Here is a 13,127-nt window from a genome sequence, read left to right on the forward strand (position 1 = left end):
TACGCTCCAGGTACTCTAAACATATAGGTAGTTTCCCCAACTTACAGATAAGAGAACTGAGGTACAGGAAGGTTATGGGCCCAAGGTCAAGCATCTATTAAGGGACAGCCAAGATTCAAAGGCAGGTGTGGCCACAAACTCCTAACCCCACCTGTGCCTCATTGGCTTGACCCAGTGCCCGTGGGTGGGGAAGTGTGCGGACGTGAGCATGTGGCCACCAGCGTGTGGACACGGTCTGGCCAGCCGCCCCTCAGAGGGCCCCATAGTCCCAGGGATGTCCCAGATCCCAGAGTCATGGTGGGGCACTGGGCTTGCACACCCAGAAATTAAAAACAGACAAAAAAAGATTACAGCAAACAATTCACCAAAGAAGATATATATATGTATGCATATATATATACAGTAAATGTATATAAATACAAGAAATACAAGAAAAGATTCCCGACATCACTAGTCATTATAGAAATACAAATAAAATCTACAATGAGCACCACTAGACGGCCACTAGAATGGTTATAATTAAAAAGAGCAACCCCAGCAAGTGCTGGTGAGGCCATGGTGCAATTGGAACACTGACACGCTGCTTGTAAAAACATAAATGGTACATCCGCTTTGGAAGCAGTTTGGTAGTTTCTTAAATATTAAACTTACACCTGCCACATGTTGCAGCCATTTCACCCCGAGTTGGAACTTCACCCCAGAGAAATGGCAGCATGTGTCCATACAAAGATGTAGACACTGATGTTCACAGCAGCTCTATCTGTAACAGCCCCAAACTACAATAACCCAGGAGTTCCTCAGCAGCCGACGGATGGATGGACTGTGGTATATCCATACAATGGAATGTGCATGGACTATATTAAGACAGGCAACAACATGAATAAATCTCAAAATTTTATGTTGCATGAAAGAAGCCACACCCTCTCCCTCAAAAAATAAAACATACTGTAAGCCCATTTATGGGCTTAAATGAAGAGATCTGCTATTTCTCTCAGCACCCACACTCTACTGGCTTTCCCTGTGCCTCTCTGGTCCCTCTGCTGGTAGATGTTCTAACCAACAACTAAATGTCAGAGTTCTTCAAGGCTCAGGCTACACACTGTTTTCTTCTTACCCTATACTCTTCCCTGAGTGATTTAATCCACACTCATGGCTTCAATTAAGAAACACCCAAATTGATATCTCTGGTTTGGACTCTTCTGAATGCTAGCCCTGGGGAGACAACTGCTAACTTAGATATTTTCACCATTTCTCTGTAGTGCTTGTTATACTAGCAGTTTTGTTTCCTTGGTCATTTAACATCTGCTTTTCCCCAGGTTATAAACTCTCTGAACACAATTACCCTGTGGACTGTGGCTCATCCTTGCATCACCAGTGCTGGATGCAGAGTAGCCGTTCAATAAACATCAAACTGACAAAGGAGGAAGCTTCTGTGAAGCTGTTATTATACAATTATTTAAATAGACAATATAAACAACATGAATGAATCACACAGACATTATGTTGAGTGAAAGAAGTCAAACACAAAAGAGTATAAACTGGGTGATTCCACTTATAAGAAGGATGGTGTAGAAATCAGAACCATGGCTATTTTTGAGGCAGGGGTATTGATTAGGGAGGGGCATGAGGGGGACCATTTGGGGGCTCAAAATGTTATATAGTTCAGTCTGGGTGGTGGTTACATGGATGTGTGTATACATGTGTGCATATACATACAATATATACATACTACACACAAATTAATCACTTCTTTTAGTATGCTTTTCGGTCTAAATTATACCACAACAAAATGAAAAAAGGAATGCGTTTTGGGAAAAAAATGTAAAAAACTAAATATTGATGAGAAATATGCCCACAAGACTTTCGTAAATGAGAGTAACCACTCTGCAGAACATAATGCATGTTATGATCCTGATTTGGTAAAATAATATATTCATACAGTCTTTCTTCTGGTTTCTACAATAGAAATCCTACCCAAACTAACAAGCAAAAAATTCATTTAATGACACATACCTGGAAAGTTCACGTAGCTAGGCCCACTTGCCCACAAATAATTTTTATTAAGAACTGCACTGAAACTCTCTAGACCAGGGGTCCCCAACCCCCTGGCTGTGGACCACTACCAGCAGGAGGTGAGTGGCAAGCGAGTGAGCGAAGCTGCATCTGCCGCTCCCCATCGCTCCCCATCACCCGCATTACCGCCTGAACCAACCTCCCCATCACCCGCATTACCGCCGGAACCAACCTCCCCATCGCTCACGTTACGGCCGGAACCAACCTCCCCATCACCCGCGTTACGGCCGGAACCAACCTCCCCATCACTCGCATTACCGCCTGAACCATCCCCCACATCGCTCGCGTTACCGCCTGAATCACCACTCCCCCACCATCCATGGTAAAATTGTCTTCCATGAAACTGGTCCCTGGTGCCAAAACGGCTGGGGACCGCTGTTCTAGACCATTCAAAAGCTAAACGTTATTAGGGCACCACTCAAAAGTGTCCACGAAAATCACAAGACCGCTCTTCTCTGTGCTAGAACCCGGGATGGTCAGTTTCAAGTTAGCCTTCTTGAGCTCTCAGAAAGTCTGCATGCCTGTATGTCTGGAGAGATGTAAGGTGCAGAAGATAGGTACAGCAAGCTATAGTTTTCAAGCATGAACCGCCAGTGTGAAAGGCAGGTAGATTCTCTGAAATGCAGGCATTTGAGAAGCTTCGAGATGGGCAGCTCTACACAGCTCACTGCAAGGGGAGCAACGGCAAGAATCCTTTAGCAATGATACTGATTCTCGAAAGAGCTGCAGGAAATCTCAGCAAGTCCCATGTAAGTTCTTTAGTGTCTCAGGCTGACAAGGGCTCAGGGCTTCAAAAGACAGAAGTATCCCCCAAATCACATCAAACTTACTGACATCTTAAATTCACAGGTAATCCTCTGTTTGAAAAATTCCTAGGTCAAAAGTTGAAGACAGCCATACAATATCAATTTTACAACTATTATGTTTTCACCCTGCCTCTAGGTGGAGCTTACACTGTGTGTGTGTGTGTGTGTGTGTGTGTGTGTGTCTGTCTGTCTGTCTGTCTGTCTGTCTGTCTGCAGACGGGTGTGGGGGGAAGCAGCAGGTAACAAGCAAGCAAAATACATGGTATACGATATGGTGTTACCTACTTCTGAGAAGCATACGGAAGGTTAAAAGGGAAACCGAGCACAGGGCATGGCTATCGCTTATTTTCTAGGGGTGGGCAGGGAGGGCCCCGCTGGTAAGACAACGTCTGAGCAGAACCCTAAAGACAGAGTAAACCTCTCAGATCCTTCTATGATGGCAAAATCTGGACGCTAACAGGAAAATGTCTGCCAAGCTTACACTGAAAACCACAGGAAGAAAGAATTCTGCTGAAACCGTCGGAGTACTGCAGCAATTGCAGCCCTAACTACCCCTGCAGCCGGTCCACCTGTGCCTAAACAAGCACAGGCTGCCGGAACCACCTGTGCTGCTCAGTTCGCGGTCTCCGCGCAACACGTGTTTCATGCGAGCACTGTATTTTTTTGTCCATGTTTTCAATCTAATAAATATCCAGGTATAATAAGATACAAAAAGATAAAGCAATTTATTCTTACATCTTTTGGAGAACCTGGGCCATCACAACCCCATTCGTTAAATCTTCCACGGTCTGGCATGGTGCATCCACGTTAAATGTCTGGATCTGGAAAAAGGAAATTAAAAAAAAGGAAAAAAAGATTCCATGGTTAACCATATAGAAGAATTCTTAGACTTCTTCTACCTCATCTTGGGAGTTGAATACGTTTTAAAAAGCAGAACACTGTGAAATGTGTTCCCTCACGGGAAGTTTCCCGCAGCTTGCTATTGCAACTTTTTCCTTGTGGTAAAAGAGAGAAGGTGGTGGACACTGGGCGGCTTCCCCGCATTCACCCTCCTCACAGATAATCATCTAAGAAAGTCACAGTACCATCATCGCCTCTGCCAGTGACTGGCTCATGGGTGCACAGGCAAAGACAATTTGGACCAAACAGATGCAAACAGAGGCTTACTTGGGCTTCCGGGAAAGAAAAGCCAACCTCCCCTTGGTGTGAATAAACATGCTGGTTGCTTCAACTGCCACGAGCAGTCATCTTGTTGACCGTTAGGATGAGGCCAATGCAGTGGATGGCAGAGAAGAGGAACAGAAAGAACGGGGTCCTTGAGGTCAAAAGTGAGCCACTAAACTAAAAATCTTGAGGCCTCCTATTATGTGAGATACATTTCTTCTTTGTGCCTGGCCAAGCTGAGATTTCTTTTACTCAGAACCAAAATATCTTTATACGGATGTAGAAATCACACAGTTAGGTTAGATATTCAGTTCAGTTTGATTTTCAATGTATTATGAATCAGAACTAACGTAACATAGCTGAGAATTAGTAGAAATTATTTCTGAGCAAGATAATAATACAGCTGAGCCAGCAATGATTCTACTCAGTAGCACAACCAGGACTTAGAAGGCAATAAATCACTGAGAATAGATAGACGCAAGCCATGCTCTGCAGTTTATAGGTTGTAAAATGGAGGAGTATGGGAATCAGAAGAAGAGATAAAACAGGGAAGAGAGTAGAACGGGGAAAGACAGGGTTAAAGAAAGAAGCATCGTTGTGCAAAACCTCTCAAGTCACGTTAGGACTTCATCCTCAGAGCAAGGAGAGAAAGCAAAGGATTCTAAGCAGGAGGGTGAGGCCATGAGATCTGCATCGTATAAGGATCACAGCAGCTGCAGTATGAAGAAAGGCTTGCAGGGAATAGGCATGGAGACCTATGTTAATAGGTTTGTATGTTAACACATGAGGTCAAACTAGGTAATGACAATGGAAACCCGGCAAATAATGGTCAGGGGACCATCTGCCTTCAATACATTTTTACTTACAGGGTTATATTCCTAGAGGTAAATTTGCTGGATCAAAGTGTATGAACGTTTTAAGGTTTTTGATAAATATTGCCAAACTGCCCTGAATAAGTGCTGTAGCAATTTACTAACAGTTGGTGAGCGTCCACTTCTCTGTGCTGTGTCATCTATCAAATCTTTAAAAAAAGAACTATTAACAAGTGCTGTCAGCAGCTTCTTCATATTTTTGACAGTCTTGTGGGTTGAGATGGTTATGGCGGCGGAAACTAAGGAAATGGTCTTAAAGATCACATAGCAGGTGGTTTCTACTTAGGTGTCTACTTGGGAGAGGTAATGAAAAGAGGGCCCTTGCAGGCTACCCCCTGACACTAACCTTATACATGCAGAGGTTCAATATATCGTTAGTAACTGAATAAATGGACCAGATAAACATCATCTGTAGGAAATGATACTGAATTTCACTCCACACTCTCTCCAGTCGCCTCGTCAATAACAATGTAGTTTGAAAAGAAATAAGCACCCACTTTCATTTTACAGTTGCTGAATTCATCTCTTTCTTGTAGGCTTAGAATGAAAAAGACCACAGGTGAGGGCCACACCTCACTCATCTCTTGATCACCAACCTGGCCCAGAACAGCCCTCACTGAACACACTCTGCATGTAAACTAACTCCATCCCCAGCTTTGCTCCTAATCTGCTGGCTGTGTGACCTTGCATATGCCACTTTACCTCATTTCATGTCAGTTTTTCAATCTAGAAATTGGGAAAAATACCTTATGGAGGGGTGTGTTGCTTAAAGAGAAAATAAATGGACATTATGTATTTGTAAAAGTCTTAAGCAGCAGTTCCCAGACCTGGGTGTACACCCGAATCATGTGGGAAGTTGAAGAAGACTGGGAGTCTATTTTTAACAAGTTCATCAAATAATGCTATGTGGCGGGGCACTGGTTTGGCATTTGGAACCCTCTGATCCAAAGGGTTCTGATCCAAACCCACTACCAAATGTAAAGGATGAAAGATCAGAAAACTGCCTCTGGCCAAGCATAAGGAAAAGCTCAATAAAGCAGGTAATTCAATAATGCAAGTAATTTACTTGCAAGACTCCATCTGTTTCTCTCTTGGGACTTAAAACTATTTTCATTTTGATGTTTTAAATGTGGCTTCCAAACAATTATTTTCTCTGAATTGGCTCTTGAGGTAAATAGTCGCTCATGAAGGCTAGAGGATGTCCACCTCTGCTTTGAGATAAAGGTAAAGCAGATCCCAGAGAAACTCTCTCTGTGGAGTTTCCTTTTGAGGCGATAAAAATGTTCTTGGAATTAGACAGTGGTGATGGTTGCACAACCTGCGATCATACTACAAAGCACTGAATTGTGCACTTTTAAAAGAACTTTATGGTATGTGTATTTTAATTTTTAAAAAAATCTCTCACCTACCAGTTCTCATAAATTCTGAGTTAAAATCTACAGGGTGTTTCAGGACAGCAGTAAAAAAAAAAATTTTTTTAATGTACTTATTTTATTTATTTATTTTTGGCTGTGTTTGGGTCTTCGTTGCTGCACGCAGGGGCTACTCTGTTGCGGTGCGCGGGCTTCTCATTGCGGTGGCTTCTCTTGTTGCAGAGCACGGGCTCTAGGCGTGCAGGCTTCAGTAGTTGTAGCATGCGGGCTCCAGAGTGCAGGCTCAGTAGTTGTGGCTCACAGGCTCTAGAGTGTGGGCTCAGGAGTTGTGTGGCGCATGGGCTTAGCTGCTCCGCGGCATGTGGGATCTTTCCGGACCAGGGCTCGAACCCGTGTCCCCTGCATTGGCAGGCAGATTCTCAACCACTGCGCCACCAGGGAAGCCCAATAAGTAGAGTAAAATTTAAAGATAATTGCACTTAACCACATTAGGGCGTGACACGCTGCTGGAAGGGTCATAACCTCTCTTTTAATTCCAAGGAGCTCTATTAACACCATCCAACTTCCACCTCACCTTCCCCCACAAAAGCATGAGAAGGGTAATGCATGAGATCATCTGGAATTACTACCTCTAGAGTAGTGATTCTCAACCAGGGGCAATTTTGCTCCCTATGAGACATTTTTAGTTGTAACAACTAAGTGGGTGCTATTGGCATCTAGTAGGTAGAGACCAGGATGACAGAGCAGTGCCCAGAACAAAAATGATCCAGCCCAGAATGTCAGTAATGCTAAGGTTAACAAACCTTGCTCTGGAGCAGTGGTTCTCAAAGTGTAGGCCTCAGGCCACTAAGAGCGCCACCTGGAAACCTGTTGGAAATGAAGACTACCAGGCCCTAGCTCAGCCCTACTGAATTACAGACTCAGGAACTGGGGCCTAGCAGTCAGCATTTTAACAAGCCCTCCAATTATGCTGATCAATACTAATGCATAGGAAACATTTCTTAGTGTTAAATTGAATGCAATCAAAACATAGGTGAAGTTTCTTGTCCAAAGCTACCCACAGTTAGTAGGAAGCAAAGTCAGGATTTGAACCCAGGTGGTCAAATTTCAGAACCTATACTCTTAACTAACATGTCATATTGGCCCTCAGTTGGAAAAAAAAATTAAAGCTTTAAAAAATATACATGCTTTTGTATATCTGATTCCTTTATTCCTCCATTAGAGGACCTAAGAGTTAGGAAGGACAGAGAGAATGGAATGGGGGAGATACCACCCCAAAAATTATACTCTCCCTAATTGTAAATGCCAACATGCCATTTTACAGGCTGTTAAATATGAAAGTTACAAGGATATGTTAATGTTGCTGGGTTTCCCAGAAGAAATGTACTGAACCTGTGTGGTCATGATTCTTGCTCCACTTAGCTTCTTGCCATTAGTTGGTGGCATTCCAGATTCTTTCTGGTTTTTCAGTCTCTTAAACCTAGGAAAGAGCAATCTTTCCACGTACCATTCAAGAAATTAGGCTTGACAGGTGTAATAGGTAGGGCAGATTTTTGCGTCCGGAGGCTCAGCGGCCATGGCTCACGGGACCAGCCGCTCTGCGGCATGTGGGATCTTCCCGGACCGGGGCACAAACCTGTGTCCCCTGCATCGGCAGGCTGACTCTCAACCACTGCGCCACCAGGGAAGCCCTAGGGCAGATTTTTCCTAACAGGTAAGAGTACATTTTGACTCAGAGGGTGGGTAGAGAGGTTAAGAGTGGAAACTTTCCAGCACATCCTGCTGAACTTTCTTACTGCATAAACTTTGATTCGGAATTTAAGCTTAAACCATTTTCCCTTGGTAGGATGATACTTTGTCTCTTAACAAGCATTCCTCTTTCAACAAAGATGGGGAACATTTGGTTCTTGGGCTAGTAACCTTTCTGATACAATAGCAAGTTATCCAGCATTTGGGACACTGAGATGTTCCACAGAAATGAATTCTGCATAGGTGGCTAATAGGCATCCCTCTAAGTGCCTGCGTTGTTATTTTAACCATTTCTGGTGGAAGAACTTCTAATATGTACTATATACCTCTGATCTCAAACTAAATGCTGTGTAGTGAAAATAAACTTTTATTTGGTATTCAGGATCATAATTATGATCTTCAGTAACTGAATGTGGAGGCTCTTGATGTATACAAGGCTGTCAGCTCAAAGACTGCCCAGGCTAAACCTTCACCTCTCCGGTCTTCTCTGTCACTGACAGCTGCCTGCATTTTGCTGAATGTGGCAGTTACCTTCTCACTTGCTGTGTGCAAAGTAACTGCACAACCAAGTTGGCTAGAACTTTATGCAAAACAAATTATTCTAAATGGGGGTCCTTTCTTAGGAATGTATAGGATACATTTTCCCCCCTTACTTTTGGTTTTGGAATTGTGTTCAGCATTCATCTGGCCTTCAGCTATGAGGGGAGCTACTACAGTGAATGCACATTTTCAGCTACCACAGACACGTTCCACATGAACATTTATTCTGCTTTTCTTTTTTAAGTATTAAAAAACATGTATTCTTGAACAGTGATTTGGATGGAAGTAGTATTCTGAGAAACTTTTTTTTTTTAAGGATAATGAAGATATTTTAGTATTATTTAAAATAAGAACAACCTTTAAACCGTATGAAGTGGGCAATAGGGGAGAAGCACGCCTTCCTGAGAAGGGTCCTCCGAGAAGGGTCTTCTCAGGGGCAAAGGCAGCAAGGGTGGGTGGGCAGGAGAGAGTGCAGGCCTGGACGTCAGCGGTGCTTCCTCGGGGCGGGCTCTGCAGGTAGGAGAGGTGGCTCTGGGGCTTGGCAGCTCCTGGCTGGAGTGCAGGGAGCTGGCCTGGCGGCCCGTGCCAGTGACTCTGGCAGGGGTAGGGCAGGGGTCAGCTGGGTAAAAGAAATGTGGGTTTGAGTGTCAGGAGGAGGTGGCCTTGGCTCTCAGGACTCAAGGGGGACGTCAGGCTACAGGAGGCCCAGGCCCGGGAGTGCTGATCCGCCCCCATCTCTCCAGCGAGGCTCTGTGACTGTGCCCTGGGCGGGTGCGGGGTGGGGGGGCCTCACAGCAGGGTGGGCGGCAGGCAGGGAAGGCTCAGGCAGGGCTGCTGTCAGGCCGGGGCTCAGTGTCCTCTTCTCGGAGGCGCTTGCACCCGGAGCAGATGCTTCTTCTCAGAGGCCCCGGCCTGGGCACAAAGACAGGGACCACTCCATTCCTCATCACGGGCCGGAAGGCCGACAGCCTGGGCTCGGGGCTCTCAGACCTGAGAGGCCCGTCGAGCCGCCTTTGTCCTTCCTCGCATCGGCTGAGGGGCCTCAGCGCGGCCTCCTTGGCACAGGGGTCCGGGGACTCCTGGCTGGGCGGACACGTGGACAAGCTGCTTAGGCTTTCAACAGGGGCGGTACGGATGTCCACCAGGCTCTGTCTCCTGTGTGGCAGGAGAGGCGGGCGTTCCACTGGGACCTCATCGTGAAACCGTTGCCATGGCCGGAAAACCCCAGCCCCGAGGAGGTGCGGAGGGGCGGCCCGCTGGGAAGGCGCCTCCAGCCCTGGGGCACCGAGGACCCGCGGACCGGGTAGTACTTCCAGTTGCGCAGGGCGGCGGGGAGCGGCCGCCTGCTGCGGAACCAGAGCCCGTGATCCTGGCGGCGGCGGCGGTAGCACAGGATTGGGCGCCCGGCCCGGCCCATCGGGAGGCAGGTGCCGCGGGCAGGCCCGGTCCATGGGAACCATGGGGACTGGCGCTTCCGGGCATGGGCTGGCTGCGTGGCCTTGGCCGTGCCCAGATACATGCTCAGGTTGCTGCCCATGCTCGCGGGTCAGCGGGGTCAGACCTTCGACGGGCTTTGGCTTCTGGGCGGCCCCGAAGTCTGTAGACGCGAAGCTTACGGCACTGAGGCGACTGTTGGCATCGGGGTGTGGGACGGTGCATGGGGCGTCGAAACCTCTGGGCACGAGGTCCTGCGCGCGCCAGGCTGGGGCCTCGCGGACCCAGCCGGGGCCTCGCGGACCCGGGGCCTCGCGGGGCGCCCCTGTGTTCTGAGCACAGGGGATATTCTGCTTTTTATAACTAAAAGAACAAACCCAGCGTTTAACCTCAACTTTATTTTGAAACATTTCAATGTACAACGTTTTAAAATGTTTCCAAATTTTAGAATTGTATACCTTTGTTTGAACTCTGCCCTCCAGTTTTGTCATTGATAATCTCTTCCCCAGAAATTTTCCTGGATGAGCCTTCCAGTGAAATTTCAAAAAGCCTTTTTTTCTACAAAACCAGACTCCTTGATCTCTCTCTATAGCTGATAACCTGGATTATCTCTATTTTCTTAACATTTTACCAGATTTTAAATAGATGTGGCCATAGTGTGCTTCTGTTAGTACCCCTTCAAACTTCTCTCTGTGATTCTTCCTCTGTATTTTTATTAGCATTTCTCACCCAAATAACTGCACTGACCACCAACTTCTGGCAGATGCCCTTCAAACACACCTCTTTGTTTCCGTGACTCGTCTTTCTAGACTTTAAACAATGTAACCCTACTTCAGATTCAATGTTTCCTCATCTTTGCCCTCTTGCCTTTTTTTTCTAGCACTGAAGGAGGTACAGACTCAAAAATGCATATCTTCAGATCCTCAATCTTCTGTTTACAACCTCTGCCAAATCCATTCCTTCCACAGTATCAAAGAATGTGGTAATTCTTTCCTTTATCTCTCCCCTACCTAGTCAAACTTTGGCCACATTATGCAGCTTATCTGTTTCTTCTCTTCTCTAAAATGCAGCAGGGGAACCCATTTCCCCACTTAAGTCGGAACCCATTACAGTTGTAAGCTGTATGTTAACTATATATTATTGCAAACGATTTGAAATGCCAAGAATGCCCTAATACAAAAGTTACTGAATAGATCAAGCTCTATCTACCCTTGTACATATTCCGTTTCAGAAAACATAATTTGATTTGTGTCATAAGCCAAATTGTGAAAATCTCAAGACTATTTTCATTATGTTTGTTCCAACCAGCCTAGGACACTGGCCCTCTAAGCATTCCACCCAAATGTCCCCACACAGGGCAGTGATGTCTGTACTCCAGGGATCTAAGCTTATCGCCCAAGGCACCGCTAAACTGAATCTGTTTGGCATCTGTGTCTTACCTTGCACATTAATACAAATGCTGTAGTCACCTCCCTAAATAGATTAATGCTGCATTCTAAAAGTGGTATTTAACGTTTTAGCAATGAGTAAAAGGAAAGCTCCCCAAAGAAGCACCAGGTTTATCCTGTAGATAGATACACACACAGGCACAACCCTGGAACTGACACCGCACTTAGGGAAACACACAAGCTTGGATGTACGTCCACCTGTACAAGAGGCTGCTAAAGGCACGACTGTTGGCATTAGAACGGAACACATATTTACGTGCACATGTGAGAATCTTAGTAAGCATTTGATAATTTAAAATTAGAATGGCATAACGTTGCCCCCCAAATGTCGAGTCCCACTACACCTTCCAGACTTATTTTCACCTCGAACACCTTCCCTAGGCACCTCCACGCCGCTCACTTTCTCCTCTCCTATCGCGGAGACGGGGCTGCGGGTCCTTCTCCTACCCTCCGCCCTCCCGGCAAGCCCTCTCCCCCCCGCGCCCCGCGCCGCTCGCCCTCCAGGGCTGCGCTGTCCCGGCGAGCGGGACAACAAAGGCGGCAGCGTCGGGCCGGGGTCTCGGGTGCCCCCCCCGCCCCCCGGAGGCGCGGGGAGCCGCCTGGTGACAGCGCCGCCCGCACCCGTCCTCGGCCTCCGCCCGGCCCCGCGGGCCCCGCGAGTTTCCCTCGGACCCGGCCGGGCCTCCCGCCGTGGACTCAGCCCGCACCGGCGTCCCGGCCCCCGCCCCGGGCCCCGGATGTGACGGCACCGGCGCCCTCGGCGCCCGCCCGGGGCGCGGGGAGATCCCAGGACGGCGGCCTGGGGGAGGGGGCCTCCGGACCGCGTCGCCACCTACCCAAGTGAGGAGGCTCTCGCACAGCTCCACCCGCTCCAGGGACTCCACGTTGAACATCTTCCCGCCCGGGCTCGCGGCCGCCCTGCCTCGCCAGGAAGCCCGCGGCTCGGCCCGGGGCTGCGTCCGAGGGTCGGCCTGCCCGTCCTCCGCCCGGCCGCCGACTCCGTCCGGAGCTGGCAGCGGCACCCGCAGCGTCACCGGCGCCCCTCCTCCTCCGGCCCGTCGGGACCGCGCGGCACCGCGCGCGCGCCCGTCCGCCCGCCCCGCCCGCGGACCTGCAGCCCCGCAGCCCCGCAACCCCGCTCCCGCCGAGACCCCAGCCCGGCCCGAGCCGCAGTAGCCCAGCACTGCGCACGGCCGCGCCCGCCGCCCGCTGCGTGTCGCCCCCGCGCGCTCCCCGCCGGCTGGTCCCCGCCGCGCCCTCACGGAAGCGCGGCAGTGCGCGTGCGCCGTGCCCGCGCGCCCGGCCCGGAGGAGGCAGCCAGTGGTCGCCCGTGAGGGTGGCGGGCAGCCCCGGAAACAATCTGTGCCCTCGGTCACCGGGAGCTGGCGAGGTGTCCTCCACGGTGCAGAGGTACGCGCGGCCGAGCGCCGGCGGGGCCCCGGCCTGGGCGGGACGGCGGGGCGCCTTCCGCGGGGAACCGGGCGGCCCCGGGCGCCGGCGCTGTGAGGCCGACGTGGCGGGCTCGGGTCGCCGAGGGCAGCCCGCCGCTCCTGCTCGGGCCGCGCGGACCTCGCAGCCCCGGGAGGCGGGGGTGGGTGTGCGGCGCCAGCCAGCCCGGGGGACCGCGACGGTTCCCCGGGCCTGTCCTTCCTTCCGCAGTGGCCAGGG

At 49.1% G+C, this 13,127-nt stretch overlaps 2 protein-coding genes across 12 annotated transcripts in view; one reads left to right on the forward strand and one right to left on the reverse strand.

The window, feature by feature from the left end:
• The window catches only part of HOOK3 (hook microtubule tethering protein 3), a 129,041-nt gene extending 116,547 nt beyond the window's left edge, over nucleotides 1-12,494 (reverse strand). For all 4 annotated transcript variants that reach the window (XM_060136287.1, XM_060136286.1, XM_060136288.1 and 1 more), the window contains exons 1-2: nucleotides 12,296-12,494; nucleotides 3,615-3,700 (exon numbers count right to left, since the gene is read on the reverse strand). In XM_060136287.1, coding sequence (XP_059992270.1) covers nucleotides 3,615-3,700; nucleotides 12,296-12,352 — 143 coding nt within the window. In that variant the 5' untranslated portion in view covers nucleotides 12,353-12,494. The remainder of the gene's footprint in view (nucleotides 1-3,614; nucleotides 3,701-12,295) is intronic.
• A 203-nt stretch (nucleotides 12,495-12,697) lies between these two features.
• The window catches only part of RNF170 (ring finger protein 170), a 29,982-nt gene continuing 29,552 nt past the window's right edge, over nucleotides 12,698-13,127 (forward strand). For 4 of the 8 annotated variants that reach the window (XM_060136760.1, XM_060136761.1, XM_060136764.1 and 1 more), the window contains exon 1: nucleotides 12,730-12,869. The gene's annotated coding sequence lies outside the window, so the exon portion shown is untranslated. Of the gene's footprint in view, nucleotides 12,870-13,127 lie in introns of all 8 variants that reach the window. The other 4 variants (XM_060136766.1, XM_060136762.1, XM_060136768.1 and 1 more) reach the window with 3 other exon arrangements.

The sequence above is a fragment of the Lagenorhynchus albirostris genome, chromosome 21, assembly GCF_949774975.1.
Source record: "Lagenorhynchus albirostris chromosome 21, mLagAlb1.1, whole genome shotgun sequence".
Classification (NCBI taxonomy): Eukaryota; Metazoa; Chordata; class Mammalia; order Artiodactyla; family Delphinidae; genus Lagenorhynchus; species Lagenorhynchus albirostris.